At 44.1% G+C, this 20,657-nt stretch overlaps 2 protein-coding genes across 2 annotated transcripts in view; one reads left to right on the forward strand and one right to left on the reverse strand.

The window, feature by feature from the left end:
- The window catches only part of DNAH1 (dynein axonemal heavy chain 1), a gene marked incomplete at its 5' end in the record, with an annotated part of 128,528 nt that overhangs the window by 6,426 nt on the left and 101,445 nt on the right, over positions 1–20,657 (reverse strand). Inside the window, 15 exons of the mRNA XM_083488823.1 lie at positions 257–388; positions 1,199–1,357; positions 1,589–1,733; positions 2,215–2,411; positions 3,475–3,626; positions 4,601–4,796; positions 4,895–5,120; positions 5,414–5,574; positions 6,171–6,320; positions 7,006–7,125; positions 7,507–7,632; positions 9,615–9,746; positions 10,213–10,404; positions 10,557–10,724; positions 12,432–12,623. Coding sequence (XP_083344949.1) covers positions 257–388; positions 1,199–1,357; positions 1,589–1,733; positions 2,215–2,411; positions 3,475–3,626; positions 4,601–4,796; positions 4,895–5,120; positions 5,414–5,574; positions 6,171–6,320; positions 7,006–7,125; positions 7,507–7,632; positions 9,615–9,746; positions 10,213–10,404; positions 10,557–10,724; positions 12,432–12,623 — 2,448 coding nt within the window. The remainder of the gene's footprint in view (positions 1–256; positions 389–1,198; positions 1,358–1,588; positions 1,734–2,214; positions 2,412–3,474; positions 3,627–4,600; positions 4,797–4,894; positions 5,121–5,413; positions 5,575–6,170; positions 6,321–7,005; positions 7,126–7,506; positions 7,633–9,614; positions 9,747–10,212; positions 10,405–10,556; positions 10,725–12,431; positions 12,624–20,657) is intronic.
- LOC310700904 (HAUS augmin-like complex subunit 3) overlaps positions 17,188–20,657 on the forward strand; it is a 4,531-nt gene continuing 1,061 nt past the window's right edge. The window contains exons 1-3 of the mRNA XM_083490857.1: positions 17,188–18,594; positions 19,805–20,247; positions 20,465–20,483. Coding sequence (XP_083346983.1) covers positions 17,371–18,594; positions 19,805–20,247; positions 20,465–20,483 — 1,686 coding nt within the window. The 5' untranslated portion in view covers positions 17,188–17,370. The remainder of the gene's footprint in view (positions 18,595–19,804; positions 20,248–20,464; positions 20,484–20,657) is intronic.

Here is a 20,657-nt window from a genome sequence, read left to right on the forward strand (position 1 = left end):
ATGGAGCCTCAAGATTCTGCAACTAATCCCTACCTCCTCCACCTTTTTTGCCCAGCTTCTTGTTGGCAGCATAAGCATGCTCTGCAAAGAAAGTAGAAAACTCTAGAAAGATCGTGCCTAACTACTGCTGTCCCATCACTTTAAGAATTTTTCTACAGCTACCTATAAACATTTACATAAGGATCCAGGGAGAAACTTTATGGCTTCTGCTGACAATGCACAGGGAAGCAAAAGCTGAGGTCCATCTGTGTGTCACCTTGTCAGGGTTGATGCCTTCAATGAGTCGTTCCAAAGAAGGCATCCAGCTTGGAGCCAGGTGGCAATTCTGGAAGAAGACCCACTTCCCACGCTCCATAGCACTGCGCATCATGGCTTCTGCGCGGGGACCCTAAGAAGCAACACAGAATGACACAGTTAGCCACAGGTCAGTCAGGGTGGCTGTACTATGTCCGCAGGGAATTAGGGAAGGCAGAAAAACTAAGAAAGCTGAAAAAACTAAGAAAGCCAGGTGGATGGACTAAAAGGGAGTTGGTAGGCACCACCAATCAGCTGATTGTCAGAACTTGCATAACACTGTGCACTGAAACCCTGATGCCCATTGGGCCTTTTGTGTGCAGTGCTACACGGAAAAGGTCACCTGACAATGTGGCACCAGGTGATTGACAGGTGAGGTGGGGGATATAAGGATTTGGTCTGCCAGTTGGATCCAATTCCCCACCCCTGACTTAAGGGCGTGAAGGTCACTTAAAGCGTTGTAGGCTCTCAAAGTCCATGTCTGCCTGCAGGAGACACCCATACAAGATGTAAGAAGGAATACTGCAGGACAGCAAACATGATTAAGAGTTTCACAACACTTAACAAATTTATTGTGTCAACCAGCTTTTGTGGATCAGAGTCCACAAGTGTCGTTACCCAGAATTCCTGAAAGCAGTAAAGTGTGTGAAACAGGTTTGCAGTATTTTGTAGTGGGTGCTGGAAGAGCTGAATTCAGCTCCCCCCGGGTGAAACCTTGCACTCAGACATGAAAACTCAGCGGTGGACTTGAACACATCCACTGCTCTTATACTTCGTTATCCACTCAAAGATAGTAATGGCAGGAATCTACTTCACAAAGTTTATTGGAAAAGAGCTACAGAGCAATTAATGAGGATTAGCCATGTTTTAAGGGATGTGCAGCACTATAGCACTAGGAACTTACTTGTCCCTGTCCAAGAGAAATTGCAGATAGTTTCTTAGAAAACTTCATTTCTTCAGCAAATTTATAGAGATCAGCAGCTGGGTCTGTGCCGGGAGAGAGGACGAAGATAAGAGGGGTAGTAGCGGCAGATTCCTTAAACACCACAGAGAGGTTTGCAGTCTGAAATGGGAATAAAGGCAGAATTTTTCTATTAAGCACTGGTAGTAGACAATGGAGAAGATATTTGCTCAGAGTCAGTGCACAGCGTTTCCCCGTCTTATGCTTTGGGAATAAGGCTATGGCTAGACTTGAGAAAGAAGGCAGCGGGATGAGACACTATGAGGTGATGGTTTTGCCAAACATCTATCTGCTCACCCCTCCTACCACCCACGCTCAACTGCTGGTAGCTACCTGAGGCTCAATGAAGGTCTGCCCCAAGTTGGCAGCCACAAAGTCCTGCATTGCATTGGTGACTTTGTCCCCTCGCAGGCAACGGAGGACCAGCAACTTCTGGAAGGCATCTAACTTGGCGTCCCACAGGCCAGGCAGATGCTCCCTGCAAGAGAGGAAAGGGCTGTGTCAGGTTTTCACATTTCACACCGAAAATGTAACAGGCATAGGGCAAGACAGCAGGCTTCTCAGAGTGGATTTCGTGTGGTAACTATAATGGGATCAATTTTGGTGACAGAGCACACTTGATGGCTGTGCTCTAGCTCCACTGCTGGAGGCAATATGCCTCCATACACCAGATTCTAGGAACCATAGGTGTAGAATCATAGAATGCTGTTACCCTCCGGTCCTGCTCAGGAGTTTCCACAGGCATCTGGTTGGCCACTGTGAGAACAAGATGCTGGACTAGCTGGGCCTTCTGGTGTTTTTAAGGGGCTGGCAAGGTCAGTAACAAATCTCTAGCCATTTTCTGGGCAGAACTACCACTGGCAAGCAGCGGGGGTGAGGGATGGGGAAGGGAGGGCAGAGCCAAACAAAAAACAGTACAGGACCTACAACCCTACTGGGAACTTAAGGGGAAACGTCACCTGTGAGGTTCTGCGCTGTCAAAAATTGCTCGGAAACCATTCAGATTTGCCACAAAATCATCTGCAAAGCTGGAAAAATTCTGTAGGTTGGTCAAGGCCAAGATATCATTCCATGCTCTTTCGTATAACCATGCAGGAGCTGGATTGTCCCGCATGGTCTTAACTGCACCACCTGAAATTAGGTATCGCCATTCATCCTGAATGTAAAAAAATCACAAATAATAGATAGGAAGAATTAGACTTTCTGCCATGAACCATGGCCAGAAGTGCCAATGTATGGAGGTGTTCACCTATCTGGCCCACAGATGGCAGGCTTGTCAAAATGTTTACAGACTCTTGACGAGGGACCAGTCAGCATGATAAATTGTCGGGGCAACCATCACTTCCATAAGGTATGTTTGTGAGGACAGTTCTGCACTGGTCACAAGTTTAAGAACAAAGGTATGTAATACTGCTCCACCTTCCCAGAAACGTTCAGTGACATTACTTTAGTTTGTTAAGGATGCTGGGATTTGTAGTTCTACAGTTCCCAGTATTCTTTTTTTGGGGGGGGGGGGAGGTCATGTGCTTTAAATGTGTGTTGGGTGTGCTTTAGTGTATGGTATGGATTTGCCCCAGGAATATATGTCTGGAAGCACACTGTAGCTGTAGCCCTACAAGTTGCAACTGCTATGGGAAACACAAACATTACATGGATGTTTTCTGCAGCAAACAGATGCTCCTCTGCTCAAGTAAAGGGAAGTGGGTGCTTGTCATTTCTCCTTTCCGTCTGAAACAGCCTCCCATATCCCTTCCCAAGGGTCACCCAGTCACCTTACCCCTATAACAGATTTTCAGGGAGTTCATGGAGCTGCAGAGGGAAAGGGAAGGTGGGAATGCCTCATTCCCTGAATTCTGTTCCATTCACAGAAAGAGTTAGGATCAAGTTAGCAGGTGGTTGTCATACATGCATCTCTCTCTCTCTTTCTCTCTCTCTCTCTCTCTCTCTCTCTCTCTCTCTCTCACACACACACACACACACACACACCTGGCATAATCAGGTTTCCCAGATGCCTATATTTGAACATTCTGTGCCACCAGTGAAACACAGAGTGCCTTCAACTTATTTTAATAGGTGATGCTGCATTATATCAATGGGCTATGCTTTAAGACATGTTTGTTGTACAGTGCGTAGTTACATGCTTTGAAAAGCAGTCTCATAGCAGTTCATGATTGCACAGATACTTGCTTAAAAGGGTCTGAGGACGTAGTTTCACTGACCATGTCTATTTTGCCTTCGTTCATCATGATCCGGATGCAGACGAGAAACGCAAACATGAGCTTGTGCTTCTCAAAGAGGCTCCGACACACATTGCTGTAGAGGCTGAAGGTGAGGTACTTATTGATATTTGCTATTCGCTTCTTTAGGGTGTCTGAAAATAAGAAATCACAAAAGAACAATGCAGACAGCAAGTAGGAGGAAATGACCCACAATATTGCCATACACTTTAGCACTGTTTTCATTATTCAAGAGGACTTAGGCCCGCACTAGTGAGCCAGAAAAACTTCTCATGCCTCCTGTCTGGTGCTGGCATACTGAACACTGCCTGGAGAAATAAAAACTGCTAGGATGGCTGAAGGCCATTTAAAAGCCAAGTGCTTTGCACTGATAAGGATACCAAGTTAAAAGCTAGTGCTTTAAAAGAATTCTCTCATACCGAGCTTGACAGTAGAACAATTTAGATATGGTGAGGGAAGGGCAGAGGGCTTCAGGAACACCTGCATCTCTGGATTACATACTAGTTCTACAGCATATATGGCTGAATGTTGCCACCAGCATGATCTGAAATGATGACCCTCTTTATAGATTCAGCAAAGTGAATTTTTTTCCTGAACCCCGTACAGAAATAATTTGGGATCAAGCTGAAGTTCATTGAGATTCTGCAACTCTGGCAATAAGCTAGTAGGGGCTGATTATGATCCATAATGAGTAGGTGTACTCTTAAAAGGTTTGTGTGCCAATTTTATTCCAGCACTGAGCTCTACTGGATATTGAAGTGCAAGGATGAACAAATCTCCAATCCTTCAAAAGTCTGAACATCTTCCAGAAGAACTGCAAGACCACCAATTCATTTTGGGATGGCTTGTAACAAACATAACGGGATATAGCATTTGGGATCACCAATATATTACATATTTACTTTGCTGAGGTTACTATCCTATGGCTAACAACTTTACTATGCAAACATAATACTTTAGAAACTCTGAACCTTTGAACTATGAAATTGTCCTTTTAGTGTTGATCAGAGTATGGTCCCTTCCAACTCTACAATTCTATAGTTCTAAGTGAGACACTGAGGGGTTTGGGATGGGATTCTCTTCACACACAGCACATTATCAGAGGCACCTGCTCTCTCAGCGTTTGCAATTCCTGTCAGAAATATGTTGAGGAACCATTCCAATGAATACTGGTACATGGGATCGACATTGGCCAAGTCTGAGACACAGAAGAAGAGGATCTGGGTGCGGACAGCCACAGGCACATACTCCAGCCGGGTGATGTCAATATCCTTCTCTGTCTGTTCAGCTACCTTCACTTTGGCCTGCAGGAAATTCAAGACCGAGACAAAATGCACCATTCCACATTAAGTCAAAGCAAACAGCTGACAGGCTGCAGTGGAAGTGCAGATCAGTCACCAACCTGAATCTCCCCTGCTTTTAGCTTGGATGCCTCCAACACTTTGATAAGCTCCAGATCATCAACAGGGTTCCCCTCAGAAGAACTCAAGCGGTACAGGATCTGATCTTCTATCTCCTTCAGCTCCTGTCGCATCTTGGCATTACTGACAATCAATTGGTTCTTGGCCTCTTCCAAGTCAGGCCGCTCTTCAGCTACCACTTGGCCTAACAGCTGATCCTCTAAGCCACTGTAAAAAGAAAGAAAGTAACCACACATATTACAATTTGAACAACAAAGGGTCATATGGAATCTTCATGTTCTATCAGAGCTTGGTTTCAGACTTTCCCCAGCCGCAAACTGCATACCCAGCAGGGCTCAAATTCATGGTTCCATCTATCAAGATTGATGGGATGCAACCTCTAACTCAGAACTACAGGTGGGGAATAGCAGCTGACATGATTAAAGTGGAGGATTTTTAAGCCCAAGAAGAGTATCAGAACACTTGCTGGCATCAGCAATGAAAAGTAGAGCTGGTGTTACCTGGGGGATAGGGTGAAGTTAATCAGCGTAAGCTTGGTGGACAGCTCTGGTGTGTAGTGGGGATTAGGTAGGTTGGTGGTGATGTACATCTTGAAGTCCTCATGGTATGGAATGATTGTGTCTCCCAGCTTCAACACTGTGCTACCTTGCTGCTTATAGGTCTGTATATCAGGGAAACAAGTAAAAATAAGCAGCAACAACAACAAACATCTATGCAAACAGAAGAGACACAATTCTGTAACAGATAGTACCACAACGTTCATAGCCAACTCCATCCAACAAATTCATGTTGTTGAGAGTGTACGGATAGTGTGGCTTAGGATAGGCAAAAGTAGATGGTAATGGTGAGTCCAGAATGGATTTTTGCAGAATTTCTGGGCTAGTATCAGTCCACAACCAGAAGACAGATTTGCATGTCTCGGCATCAAAGCTGCTTCCTAGTCCCAGTTGGTCCAGCATATCAACACATATTAACAAGCATTTTTCTTTCCTTCATTTTATGGATGATAACAGGGGAACAGCAGCTAACAGAGGCAACACCAGCTGTCAGGGGAAGAAGTAAGCCTTCTCCTACCGCCCAAAGCTTCTCAACTACAAATCTGCACCTTTGTAACCCCAATTCACACAGAAGATAGCAGTTCTTAAAGATGAAAGGCATTCCAACATTAGAGTAGCCCCTTCACTCAGTGCTGACAGCAGAAAAGTTGCCAGTGCCTGCTAATACTTTATCAAACAGGCACTGAAAAATCAGGGGCACCTGTTTTAGCAGGACAGGTTCAAGGGCCGGATCCAGTTCTTCACCAACATTCTCCAGCAGGAACGGCTTTCCAAAACGAATGGCATTCTCCAAGCTGCGCAGGAAGTCCCGATCACTGAGCTTAGATGTATCTAACCCACTATCTCTCTCCTGAAAAACAGAGAAGGTGCAGAGAAACTCAGTACGGGTGATGTGTGGGGGCCTGCTTGGGTGAATGTGGAACAACAAAAGGAAAATTGATTAAAAGAAACATGGGGTGGGGGTGGAGAAATCTGAGTATAAGCATCCACTTTGTTAATAGATTGAACACAGCGAACACCCAGACCTGCGACTCAGCTCTCCAATGTGTGAAAGCAACCAAAAGGAACGTGATAACCACTTTCACTGCTCATATTTCTTCATGATAACAGTTCAATGCCCCGTTCTGCTTTTGCTTTTTGATCATGGCTTTTCACATTGCAAAATCAATACTCAGAATTGGCGGCTGAACCTTCAAACCCATGAAGTTTGGTTTTCTGCTTTAAAATTCTTAAACCATATTTCCATCATTTCATGAAGGAAAGAGCAGAATTTATAATAATAAATAATAATAATAATAATAAGAAGAAGAAGAAGAAGAAGAAGAAGAAGAAGATAATCAGAAGATTCAGATAACAAGGGTGTGTATCTTTTTTACATTTGCATTTATAGTTTGCAAACTGGGAATTTTAACAGTGAGGTGTAAACAACATGCCTTTATAGGAACATAACTTCAATCTCAGAGATAGGATGGGGTACCAAATCCCCTGGTACCACTGAAGTGGATTAATGGCTTTGCAGAAGCAGACGCCCTTACCAAGTTTTTTATCCATTTGTTGGCTTGTCCCTGGGGGTCTATGAAGAGAGTCCAGCGCTGAGAGAACTGGGTTATCATTCCATTCTCCACAGACAAGGTATCATTGGGTAGACCTGCAATCTGCATAAGAACACATCATTTTAACAGTAAACACAAATTCTGCGTACTCTGCCCCTAAACAAAACTGCACTGGCAATAGCATATGTTCTGCAGCAAGGAAAATGAATTTAGGTAACCTGTGCAAAATATGTCAATCAAGCAAATTTTCCATAATTTAACCTTCTGCTAGCAGAGAAGAGGACAAGGTGAGGTGTGCAGTCCAACCCATTGTATAGTTATTCTGTGATTCACTTCTTCTTGATTTCTGTCTACAATGGAATTAGGGCCCAGGAAACCAAAGCCATGTCCACATAGCTAGGATTCAGCCCCACAAGTTAAAGTTATTCAAAGCATGGGAACACATTTCAAAACAATTCAGTCAGTGTATACTGTTAAAATTACCTGCCACGATCGGATTTTCACTGGGTCTCCAAGTGTGCCTATCAGGTTTGGTTCTTTTGTGTGTGGAACATTATACGTCTCAAGCTTACTTATCCATTCATCATAAAGTGAATTGCGGTATTGACCCTGCAAAGGAAAACTAAGCATCACTGATATTAAATCAGTATTACAGTTAGCTAAATTAGGCCAACATGCTGAAAAAGAGCATTGAGGCCCACATGCTTAGCTGTTCCAATGGATTGTCTAGCATCTTGTTCACACAGTAGCCAACAACATACCTATGGGAAGCTCACAGGACACGAGCACAACAGCACTCCCCCCACTTGTGCTCCCAGGCAACTGGTATTTAGCAGTTCATCACTGGTTGGTGCAGTGGGGTGATGCCATCCTCCCAACGCTGGTGCTGCTGTTTACAGTGTGGTGATGGGACAAGGCAATGGTGAGGTTGGGGCTACTCTGGTGCTCCTGCTGGGGAGCCTGTGAAGCCCCAGCCCTGTGGCTATCCTGCCCCTGCACTGTCCTGTTATGTGGCAGCAATGCTGGTGTCAGCAGGGTGGTTCAGCCCACTGTGCAAACCACTTCTGTACACAGCCATCGTGACTAGTAGCCACTGACTGCTTTCTCCTTCATGGATTTATCAACATCTCTTTCAAAACCACTCAAGTTGGTGGCCTTTACTGCATCACATGGTGGTGAAAGAGGACTTCCTTTGGTCTTTCCTAAATTGTCCAAAATACAGCTTCAATGGATGACTGGGTTCAAGTATTAAGAGGGAAGGAGAAAGAATTCTCTCTATCCACTTTCATCTACACCCTGGATAATTTTCTATACTTCTATCATGTCCTGCTCCTTACTTGTATGTTTTTTCTAAACTAAACTGTTCCAGCCCCGTCCTAATTTTGGTTTCCCTTTTCTGCACCTTTTCCAGGTCTACAATAGCCTTCTTGAGATGAAGCAATGAGAACTGTACATAACAGTCCATGTGTGGCTGCACATCAATTTTTATAAGGGCATAATGATATTGGAAATTTTATTTTCACTCCCTTCCCTAAATGAGCCCAAATATGGAATTCCTCTTTTTATATAGCTACTGCACACTTGGGTTGGCATTTTCGTTAATCTATCTACCTTGACAAAGAATTATTTCCTGGACAGTGACTGCCAATTCAGGCCCCACTAGCACATAGGTGAAGTTAAGTTTTTAAAAACCCAATATGCATCACTTTATACCTGTTAACTATCAATTGCACTGGCTGTTTCTCTTGTGGGACAGATTTAGTAAGTAGGAGAGGATGTATGAATTACAGTTATCCTTCCAGTCTCCCCATGTGTTTGGGATTTAAATGTTTAGAATAATCAGCTTAGTGTTTGCACTTAGAAAGCTAGCTGGTCAGAGTTTCAGATTACCATCCCTTGGCAGAAAAAATAAAAGCTAAGGAAAGGCTGCAAAACCTATTTGAATCCAGTTTTGAAGCAAGCTCGCTTCCCCCTTTATAGTTACCACACTTGGAAAAATAATCAAAACAAAAACTGTAAAGTAAGTGAAAAATAGCGCTTACTTAAAGTCTTGCACTCATCTTCAACAAGCACCAGCAAAAACAATGCAGGTAAAAATACTTCTAGGTTACAAAATTCATAGTTATCTTATAAGATTCAACTATGTCTGCACATGGGGAGAACACAGACAGACAACTATCTCCATCAAAAGCATGGTGCAAAAGGACAAAGAGAGAGAGAGCAACATATGTCTCATTTCTTCCTGCCACTGGAAACAGGGGAAATGACATCACACAGAGCTCTCTCTCCACCAGTTACATTCCTATGGTCTAAGACTGCCCATTTAGTAATTAATAGCTCTGTGGCCATTGGCCCCCGGACTTACTAACTAACAAGAATATGCACTGATAGATTTTGACTGCAACTATCCCAGTTTCAACACTTAGATGTTTGACAATTCAGCACTATGCCACTATGGTTTAGCTACAATGTGGGATGCAGCAAGAATTTGACCCAGAAACATATTTTTTCTTGGGGAACTTATTCTGTACCAGAACTAAATCAAGACACTGCTCAGGTATTCTGGAAAATAAAATATTTTTCCTACTCACTGTAAAAGGGCCCATGTATGCTATAAAGCCAGCTGATGCTAATACATCCCCTGCAATATTGTTAATCATATAATCGAGGTTCTGGACTGTTTCCTGCCAGCGTATCCTTTCATCAGCCAGGCCATTAATCAACTGGAGAAAAGAAAGACTGACATTAGTTTCTTTCTCAAAGAAGCTCCACCAAACCCTAGCAGAAAATGCCGCAGGAAAACAGTGACTGGGACTGCCCACCTAAGCCCAACTACTGATATATGGGAAATGAAAAAGCAGGTTTGACTCTCTGCTGTGATTAAGGCCACAAAATTACTATCAAAGAGGATTTGGTAAACTTACTCGGGCGGACATAATTGTCAGAAGAAATTGGTGATTTTACTAGTATTCCCTCCCCCCCCCCCCGAGTTTCTGGATTGCAACTTGGAGATTGTGTCTGTCTCTTTAACAGCTCTGCTGATGTGAAACAAAAGAAAGCTGTTTCTTCGCCCCCAGTTCTTTCCTTCAGCCTCTGCTCCTGTCTTCCATCTTGCCCCAACAAGTGGCAGGTGAGGCCTGGTGAAGGGAATGGGGGAGGAGACTCCACAGTTTTGGCCATGGCCCTTACCTTGTCAGCCCGACCCAGTCTCTGCTCACACTGATCACACTTCATCTCGAGTTCCTCTTTTGTGGCCAGAGTACCTTGGTATTTGGCCTGCAGGTTGGCAATGCCATCTTCCACCTCTCGAAGACGCTCCTTGGCCTCATCCAGAATCTTCTGTGTGGCCTGGAGGTCTTCTTCAGCCTCCCTCAAGGCTTGCTGAGGAGAGAGAGAAATTTTTGTGAATGTCAAGTTCTGCCATAATTCCAAGGAAAATAATTGTGGTTAGCAGCAATGGGGGCAGGCAGAGGCTCCATTCCGTTTTAGGTGTACATGCAATAACTTTGAAGAAGTACTGCTGTAGTTCTTACTCGTTTTGGCTCCACAGCTTTTGCCACGAAGTGATACTTATGCATGGCCCTGACCCACTGGCAGATAGATGTGCAGGCTTTGGACACTTTGGCTATGGCTGCTGGCTGAAATTCTTCACTGTCGATATATGGCTGGATCAACTTAATTACTGAATCTGCAATGTTATCCTGAAAGGGTTAAAGAAGAGATTATGAGTGCTGGGAGCATCAAGGTCTGAGACATCAGGGGAGTCAGCTGTGAGGCAGAACAAAACCCCATGGCAAAAATTCATCAGTGTGGCAGGAAAAGCAAACTCCCAATTGTGCACTCCCTTCTCTGTTTCTAGCTTCAAGCCAAGCTTATGCATTGCTTGTTCATTCCTTCAAGATGGCTTTTATTACTGCAAGGCAATGTGTTTGGTTTGTGGGCAATACAAGCTATCATTACCTCCCCGAAAAGTGGAAGGAAAGGAAACCATTTATTTTCATCTGCTGGTTCAGGCCAAGAATCAAAAGGTAAGTAGGCCAAGGAGTGTCCAGTGACTAATCACAGTCAAAAGGACAGCTGAGTATTTCTCGCATCACATCCCTTAATTGGGAACATCATCACTGACATTTGCTTCATAGCCAGCTTGTGACTACAGATAGATGCATGGTCCATGTTTTACGCAACCTTAACCTGGGAATAAATTGAGCCATTTCCTCTCAAAATTGGGAAGTAGATGAACTTGACCTGCTTTCCCCATTTCATAGCCAGGGATTGCTTGCACACCTCCCAGATCCCTGGCTGTCAAATGATAGCTTTGTGTGGCTAAGAGAACTCTCCCCTGGCTAAGGGAAGCATCTGGGACAAGCAGGCTTCACCTTGTAAAACCCTTTAGCCTGAAGGATTCTCTGCAGATATAAGGTGTTTATTCCCACCAGCAGTTTCACTGGGTGTGGCTTCTTTCAACCCCTCTGTTTAACTGAATTGTTGTTTAATTGCTACATTTAATGGAATAAGGTACTATAAAGGGGTTGCCCCTCCTAAGAAATGTGGGGTGGTTGGTCTCCAACAGGGGCTATACAGTACCTGTGAAAACTAATCTTGGGGGCAGGAGACGACTGGAGCAACAGGGTCCCCTGTGAGTAGTGGCATTTCCACCTTGCCCCTACATAAAATCATTTTTCAGGTGCATCTTTTCAAAGCAGCCCTGATGGGCATCAATGGAGACGACTGCTTTGAAAGATTTCACTGTCACCAAATGCTTCCTTACCAGGAAAAGCCCTTGCTGAACTTCTCCTGGCTGTGTTTTTGGGATTTGTGGCATGGTTGGGAGGATATTAAACAAGAGTTCTTGTCACCCTTGGATTTTAATCTACTCCAGAGAAGAATCTCAGGATTTGCAAGGATGGCTGCTTCTCTGAAACGCACACCGTGAGACCCTGGAGCTCATATCCAGGCTTGAGCCAAAAGAAAATAAAGTGGGGAAATGGTAGATGCCCCCTCCCTCCCTCCCTCCCTCCCTGCCTGCCTGCCTCCCTCCCTGCCAAATACATCAGATTAGGTGAGGTGGTGAGGGGAGTAAAAAGGGGCATCCAGAAATCCCTACTCAGAGATGTAGCATATTGGATGTATTATTTCTCTGAAATATATGCCCATTAACTAATTAAATTGAGCTTTACTAGCACAAACCAAAAAGCTATGAGAGAAAAGCATTTGATTGACTAGATGGCAAGCTTAAGTCTCACAATTATGCCAGCTGCACTAGTACTTAGGCTTGCCCTTTTCTTTTTTACTAGCCCTCGCTCCTGAGCTTTTAATAACAACTCCCTCTGTAGGAACAGGAGAAGCCAAGACAGTTTTATTCTGGTCAGCATGGAAGAGAGAGAATGACTGACTACTATGGTACTTACCTTATCATATTTAAACAAGCTTTCAAGAAATTTCCCTGGGTCCTGAAGAAGGACTTTGCCGGGTTCCCAATAGTCATCTAACTTGGAACCTAGTTTCTCTCCTGCCACTTTCTTGGGCTTGATGCCCTTCATAATGCAGACAGCTTCAATCACCATCTTCACTCCAAGTGGAGGACGCTGCATCGCTCGCACCTAGTTGGAAACACGGGGGGAAGAAGTGGATCAGTAATTCAGTATAATGCCACATCTGCTGGAGGGCATTCCTAACTATCCTGGAGTCCAGTACTGAGGCATGAAATAAATCAAGATTAGAATATGGTCTTTAAAAGAGCACCACCATTCATAAAGCTGAGCACCCTTTCTCTGATCATTGACATTGTTTATACAATGCTATCCATGCACAGAGCACTTTACAAGAAAGGAAGGACAGGTCCCTGCCCCCAAGGGGCTTACTGTCTACAAACTGACACAAGGAAGACAACAAAGGAAGGGGTAAAGGGGGCAAGAATATGATATTACTTCAGCGACATGTATTTAAGCTTAGTTACAATGGGGGGCATGAGGACTAGCGGGGTTCTGCTAAAGGCTTCATAGAAAGGTAGGAGGGGTTTGAAGATAGGATGGCATCATGGGGACATTCTGGGAGGCTGCAAAGAGCAAAAGACCTTTGGGCAGCAGAGGGTGGCAGAGAGGGACAAGTGAAGATTACAGGCAGGAATGCATCAGGATATATGAATGAAGAGGGATAAGGGACCATGCGGATAGCTAAATAGGTAAGAAGTCTAGGAACCTAAGGAAGTGTATCATATGGCCAGCATTATAAGAGAGTTGAATGCTTTTTGACAACCAAGTGCTGGACTGAGGTGAGGGGAACAAAAATGAGGCAACGATGCTGAGAAAAGATTGCAGTGATTAAGATGCAAGACGACCAGGGCCTGAATCAGCTTTTGCCAAGATGTCAGAAAGCAAAGGACCAAGGGAAAGAGGGAGAGGGCGTTGTACCTTTTCAACAGGGTAGATGGTGGTGTTATCAATGAATACTGATAGTGTGAGGGGGTTGGGACAAACAATGAGAAGTTTGGTCTTGGATGTAATGAGTTTGAGACAACAATGGAACTACCAAAAAGAAATAACCAGTGAAGACTTGTACATGTGATATCAGATGAAAGAGGGAAATTCTAGGCTAGCGAAGCAGAACTGGGCATTAGCAGTGTATAGGTGGTACTTAAAGCCACTCTACAATGTGTGCAGAGGAAGAACAGGAACCACAACACAGAAGGAAACACCAAAACAGTGGCACACGTCCTCCTGTCTTGTACTCTCTACATAGACCTGAGGAACGAGATCATCACCACACTTGTACTAACCATCCCAGGGCGCTCAACCACTGCCACAATGTCCTTTCTTCTATCAGATCAAAATGAGCAGATAACACAGAAGGAAAGCAGGAGAACAGATTTCTTGTATGAAAATGCTGAAAGAGCAATTAGGCATGTAGGAAAAGAATACATGGAGGGCAGAATCATGGAAACTTAGGGCAAAAGGGGAGCCAAGCAAGAGAGAGTGATCAATTTGAAATGGAGAATAGAGGTCAAGGGAAATGAGGACTAAATAGAGACCTTTGAATTTGGTAGGGAGGAGGTGGTCAGTGATTTTGGTAGGTACAGTTGAAGAGGTGAGAAAATTTGCAGGAGAGAAAACTGAGATACTGGGAATACACAGCATACCCCAGTAGTCTGCAAATTGCAGGTAGATTAAAAATTGGACAAGAGGTTTTTTTTTTGAGACTAGTGGAAAGGATAGAATCCAAAGTAACACTGCGGGAACATTCTGTCAGCTTAAGGATTTCTGCTTGTGCAATTGAATTTTTTCTCCTCCCTGCCATGCACCCCTTAAATCTATTCTAGGGGTTTCCCAACCCCATAAAGCAGAATTGGAAGGGGATGGAGTGTGTGCAAGTGCGGGGGGAGAAGGGGACAAGTTCCACTGCACAAGCAGACAGGATAGGCTTGCTGAATACTACCCAGTGGCATGTTTAAATGCAGTAGTTTTGAAGGTGTGGTTCTTATTTCTTGGGAGGAGAGATGATAGCTGCACTGAATATGGCTGCTTCTTCAGGTTTGAACCACCACTTACTTAGGTTTAAGTTACACATTATTTACACAGCGGGTGGCACTGTGGGATGTGGGTGGCGCTGTGGTCTAAACCACTGAGCCTAGGGCTTGCTGATCATAAGGTCGGCGGTTCGAATCCCCACGATGGGGTAATCTCACATTGCTTGGTCCCTGCTCCTGCTAACCTAGCAGTTTGAAAGCATGTCAAAGTGAAAGTAGATAAAATAGGTACCGCTGCATCGGGAAGGTAAACGGCGTTTCCATGTGCTGCTCTGGTTCGCCAGAAGCGGCTTAGTCGTGCTGGCCACATGACCCAGAATCTGTCTGTGGACAAACGCCAGCTCCCTCGGCCTGTAAAGCGAGATGAACGCTGCAATCCCAGTGTCGTCTGCAACTGGACTTAACTGTCAGGGGTCCCTTTACCTTTACCCATGCCTAGTGGCATGAGGAAAAAAGAAGACTGGGTTCATAAACCTTTCATAGCGTAGAAAAGAGAATTTCAGGACATGAAGAGCAGTAAGTGTCCAAATGCTAGGGTGGCCAGTTGAAAAAGACAAAGCTCCCAAACCTTTAATAGCTATGGAAAAGAGGGATGTTAACAGCTGCAGCATATAATATAAGCAACACCAGCTGAAAGTCCTCCTTCTACTTAACTATTAAAGGGGCCCAGTCTTCTTTTTCAGCAGGTAACCCTTTCCAATGCTCTCTTCTGCATATCCATTAAGGATGCAGGGCCCTGACCTTCTTTGTTGAACTCAAGTATGAGGAACCTTTGGCTGTTCAGATGATGCTGAACTACAGCTCCCATCAGCCCCAGCAAGCATGGCCAATAGTTTCTCACATCTGGTCTAGATCACTTAGTATTGCCTAATTTATGGCACAATCTTAACCATGTCTACTCAGAAGTAAGCCCTGTTGAATTCCATGGGGCTTACTCCCAGGTAACTGAGGCTAGGACAGTGAGCCTTAGTCACTCAAACTATATGAGTGAACAATATTGTGCTTGGCATTATATGAAAACTGTCCCTGTTGTCATATCTTTGAAGATGGTTTCATGTTTGCAAGTAGTCACTCAATGTTAGAACCACACTGAATGAGAAAAGAACATTTGAGCTTGAACTTTCCCCGGTTTGGATTATTGTCATACGACCTCTGTGTCAATGTATGTATGTATGTGTACTTGGAAGCTCCACTAAATTTCCTTTCGGGTAAGTGTGCATTCAATTATGGATAAAACCACCTGATGCAAATAATGGCTGAAGTGTCCCAGTGTTTACCATCAGATGGCTAGGTAGATCAGATGGCTAGGTATGCATGCAAGAGAAGAATCTCAAGAATGTCTTTTTGGAATGCAATGGGATGAGCTCCCCTATTATGTATCAGTAGGGCTACAGGCTGGGAAAGTACTGAGCATACTAGAGCTGATGGGCTTTCATTGCATTGCCACCCGTGAGCAGAAATTGTACAGACAGGATGGCAGTGATGATCAATACAAAAGGCAGCTGCCGGATATAGGAGTGCAATACTGGATAGAAACTAATCGTACCAATTTGTCAAGTGGCTTCCGATATAGCTTTAACACAGCAGTTTGCAATCAGGACAATTAGCAGCAGCTAATACTTGATCTTTGTGTTGTGAAAAGTTCCCCCTGCTGGTTTCTGCAGAAATAGGTATAAGAGAACTCCAGGCTACAGTTTGCTCCCAGGGTTCCAGAGGTAAGTTACAAAGAGTGGCTGAAAAAAGACTACATGCATTGTTGTTTTGCTACTGCACCAGTGGGGTTTTGATCACAGAATTGCTGAGTTGGAAAGGACCCGAGGGTCATTTAGTCCAACATCCTGCAATGATGTTGATGCAAATAAAAATGCAAAGTGAATCACTTGGCTCACGGGATTGCTCCAGGGTGGTTGTGGTCTGCGTATGAAAAAGCTGGGGGATAGTATCCAAAGGGCAGAACAAGTATTTATGTAGGGCCCTGAAACTTTTCCCTGACCATGAGCAATCCTGCTTGATCCTCCTTTATATTGTAAGATTTAACCAATTATTATCTGCATGCTTTCAAGATAAAAGCTATTTTAACACCCAAATGCATGGAGAAAGTTAACACTAAAATTCTCAAGGTGTGGAATTCAGATAACCGATACTAGGGGTGTGCATCAGCTCTGTGTACTTCCCAAATTAATGAGGCAAATAGGGGTGATTTGGGTAAGGTTTCACATGCTTGAATCAGACTGACTGGAGACTCCTTAAAGTCCCAAGTTCCTCTGTAGAATTGAGTGCCCCCCATGCTGCTTTTCAAAATGAGTGCTGCATTCTTTCCCAGGGGAAAGATTCCGTATCCCCCAACGATCTCTCTGTGAGTTGGGAGGAGAAGCCTGTCTACTTGCATGGGTTCTTTGCTGGGTAACAGGCCCTTTGTACACCCCCACCCCACCCCGGAATGTATCTGCATACAATTTGGCAGACTTAATCAACCCTAGCAGGGCTCCTATATCTGCAAATTTCATCAAATTCTGTGAAATGAGAAAAAATTATAGCCATGTTTAGGTTTTCCATTACTGAATGTAGGAAAAGCAGAGCTTTGTTTTTAGTAGAATGAATTTGATTCCCCCCAAAATGAGTCAAGCTGGAAAGATGGAGTGACTCCAAAAAAGACTGGGCTGCTTCCCAAAGCTGAAGATACAAGTCAAAATCTTATGGTTGGTGCACACCTCTATTAAATGTCTTACTTGTGCAATGATAGCATAGGTGGGCAGAAGGGAGACCTCCCTGCATTTTAATAAGCAAGTTGCATCTGCTCCCTCCAGGGTTCGAAGAACCAGAACATGCTCTCACGGAGACGCTCCAGAGTTTTCCTCCTGGATACAGTTGACAGAGGAAGTGAGTTTGTGGAGACCCTGAAATTTGTTTATCCCAAGGCAGATGGTCTTCAGGAGAAAGACTTTGACTGGCTCTTTGATTGTCCTGAGACAGAACAGTTTCTTGAGTCTTTCTGCAACATAGTGGGGGAGGAGAATGTATCCAGTTCTACAGAACTGGAGGCCTATGAGAAACTGGTCATTTCCGGGAAGCCTGTTCTGGAAGGTGAAGCACTGGAACAGGTGTTGAAGACCTGCCGCCAAGCCTCTCAGCTCAGGTGTGCTATGCAGGAGAATGACACCTTGCCTCTCGAGACACTGGAACAAGAGGTGCAGGTGCTGAAGAGCCAATGCGCCTGTCGGGTAAAGCGCCGCACCAAGCTCCAAATTCGTCTAGCCAGCTTGAAGCGGGAGCTCTGTCATTCAGCCGAGAAGAAAGAAAAAGCAAGCCGGGAGCTGAAGAAGGCATACCTGCGGCTAGAGCCAGAGAACTTTCAGAGCAATGATGCTCTCAGCCAAGCCTGTAAGAAAGTAAAGGAGCTGATGCAATGGCACAGGAAGCCTGCAAGCAAGCGGCAGGAAGCCTCAATGGCAGCAGCGGACCTGGAACGTTGCCTCGAATTGGAAGAAAAAGTCACAAAGGCTTTATTGGGATTCTCACCAAAGGTCTTGCCAGATGTTGTCAGCGATGTGGAAGCTGATCAAACAGTTCTGGTGAAAAGGGGGCAGGGAGACTCTTGGGAAAAACTGAATACAGGGTCTATGGAAAGACGAGCTCAGAAAGTGCTGCTAGATAGTAAGAGTACAATCTGCAATGATGATTCTGAAGGTCACAAAAGGACACATGGCACGCTGAAAAGCCAAGTTCTCTCCAAGGGGCAGCTGGCCAATAAGAATGAGCCAGAGTTTACTTGTAAAGCTCTGCCGCAAGATACGGACCGAATGGAAAGTGAGAACTTCAGAACTGTTCAGGATGGTTGTCAAGGAGGGTTGAAGATGCGGGGAGAAGCTGCTGAAATGGAGAATGCCAAAGATGACAAGCTGAGCAGCTATCAGGAAGAACTAGAGCGCATGGCATTGGCTTACATGTGCAGTCAGGAAAAGGCACTTGTGACCTCTGCAAACATTAAAGGAATTTCATATACCTTGAAATGGGCAGGGAAGGCCCTCAAGGCTGCTAAGGAGAACAAGGTAGGTCACTAGCTTCCTGGCTTAGACAAACAGGGTTTAGTAAATGACAGTAAGCACCTGTAATACAATAGTCTCTGCAACACAGAAATGCATTGAGAGATACGAATAATAAAAGAGTGAGACTCTAATTCACCTGTTGCACTTGGTGAATGAGTTTGAACCACTAGACTTTTTTCACCTGTAGTGAATGCACTCTTTTTGTCACACAAGCCCCTGCTTGGCTCTGCATTAATCAGAGCTGCTGTTTGATTCTGTCCAGCTCTGACTGTATCCATCCACCAAGAGCCAACCCCTGTACATTAAAATTTTGTGGAAGTAGAGGGCATTCCTGAAGGCTGAAACTGGTAGGATTGGGATAAGGGACATGCTTCTGGAGAAGAGGAAATAAATGAGTGGTGGTGGTGGTGAAAGCAGTTTCTCTAGAGCAACAAAGAAATCCCTTGCTGGGGATGAATGAAAATAAAAGAAACATTAGGAAGTGGGGCAGGGCAGGAGAGGAAAGTAAAAGCAACATGCAGTTTTTCACTTAAAGTCTGTGCTGTATATCCAACATGTTCTCAACCATGAAGTCAAAAACTAATAGATTGGGGTGACAGCAAAAATCCCCTTGAAATGTTCATATTTAAGTGGCATCTTATTTATATGTAAGCTTAATAATAATAATAATAATAATAATAATAATAATAATAATTTTTATTTATACCCTGCCCTCCCCAGCCAAGGCCGGGTTCAGGGCGGCTAAAAAGCAATAATAAAAACAAGTTGAATGAATACAACTTAAAAACAAGATTAAAATATTATGTATTAACTATGCTGCAAACACAGACAAAAAGAATACTTCTGCCCCATGTTTTGAGTAAATTTTTACCTCCCACTTTATGGACTCTTGACTGCTAAGCTTTATAAAGAAAGCTGATATAATCACTAGGCTTAGAAAATCAGAACTTAACAGGTCCTCTGGACCAATCTAGTCCTAAGCTATTTGTATTGTGTTCTGCATTATTCTCAGTTTTCTGAGTTACTTTTAACAAGATACATGGGTTTAGATATAGGGAGAGTACCATGATGTCATTCCCAATAGTATTTTAGTTAGAGTCCCATGGGTTAGGAGAATACTTGCCAACAAAACTGGTGGTTTTTCTTGCAAAGTTCGTAGAGGCCTTCAAGAACTGCAGGGGGATGTGAAATTTAATGTCCTTCTCTTCTACAGGTGGAGGAAGAGAAAGGAGAACTGTATCTTCGTAGAGCCACTTTCCAGGAGCAGTTGTGTATCCTCCAAAGGGAGGTTAGACAGGCAAAAACCAAAAAACTTGTCCCTTTGCTACAGACCAGTGCCAGCCTCCTTCGTTTGCCTGTAGTATGTGGGGAACTCACTTTGGAAACCAGGAAACTTGGTCATCTTGTATCAATGCAAGAACAAGCTGCTGGCCAAATGATGGTCCAGTGGAGCCATTTGGAGCTGCTGTGGCTCTTGCTGATGCATGAGCAGAAGAATCTGCAACAGATGAAGACCCAACTGGAGGGGATGGTGGCTACCTCGAACGAATCACATGCTAAATTACAGGAATGGCAAGCCTGCTTTGAGGATTCAAGGTTCTCCATTAAGCAATGCCCGCGGACTCTGATAGACCCCAGTGATCTCACCATGTTAAGGTAAAGATCAGAAGAGCTATGGCAGGGGAAAGGTATCAAATGGCTGCAAGTGTTAGAAACAAGGAAATACTTCCTTAGGGTGGAAATGGGGCTCATTAGAAAAGAAAAATAAGCTGGTATGTGACTAAAACGAAGCATAACCTATTGAAGTTAAAATATGCTAGGACCTTCTCGCCCATTTCTTTTATGCAGCACACTTGAATGAATGTTGGAAAAGAGCCATAGTCATGAATGCAGTACATTTAAACCACTTTGAGATGAATCAACAGATAAACTCCTAATTGTTAATTCAGCTAAACAACCACCAAGTCTGACTCGGGTTGAGTCTTTTAAATACTCAAAATTCTCTCACAGCAGCAGATCGACAAGAAACGAGATAGCATCCCAGCACAGTTCTATAGTCACTCTAG

This window comes from Podarcis liolepis, assembly GCF_965112155.1.
Source record: "Podarcis liolepis genome assembly, chromosome: 2".
Classification (NCBI taxonomy): domain Eukaryota; kingdom Metazoa; phylum Chordata; class Lepidosauria; order Squamata; family Lacertidae; genus Podarcis; species Podarcis liolepis.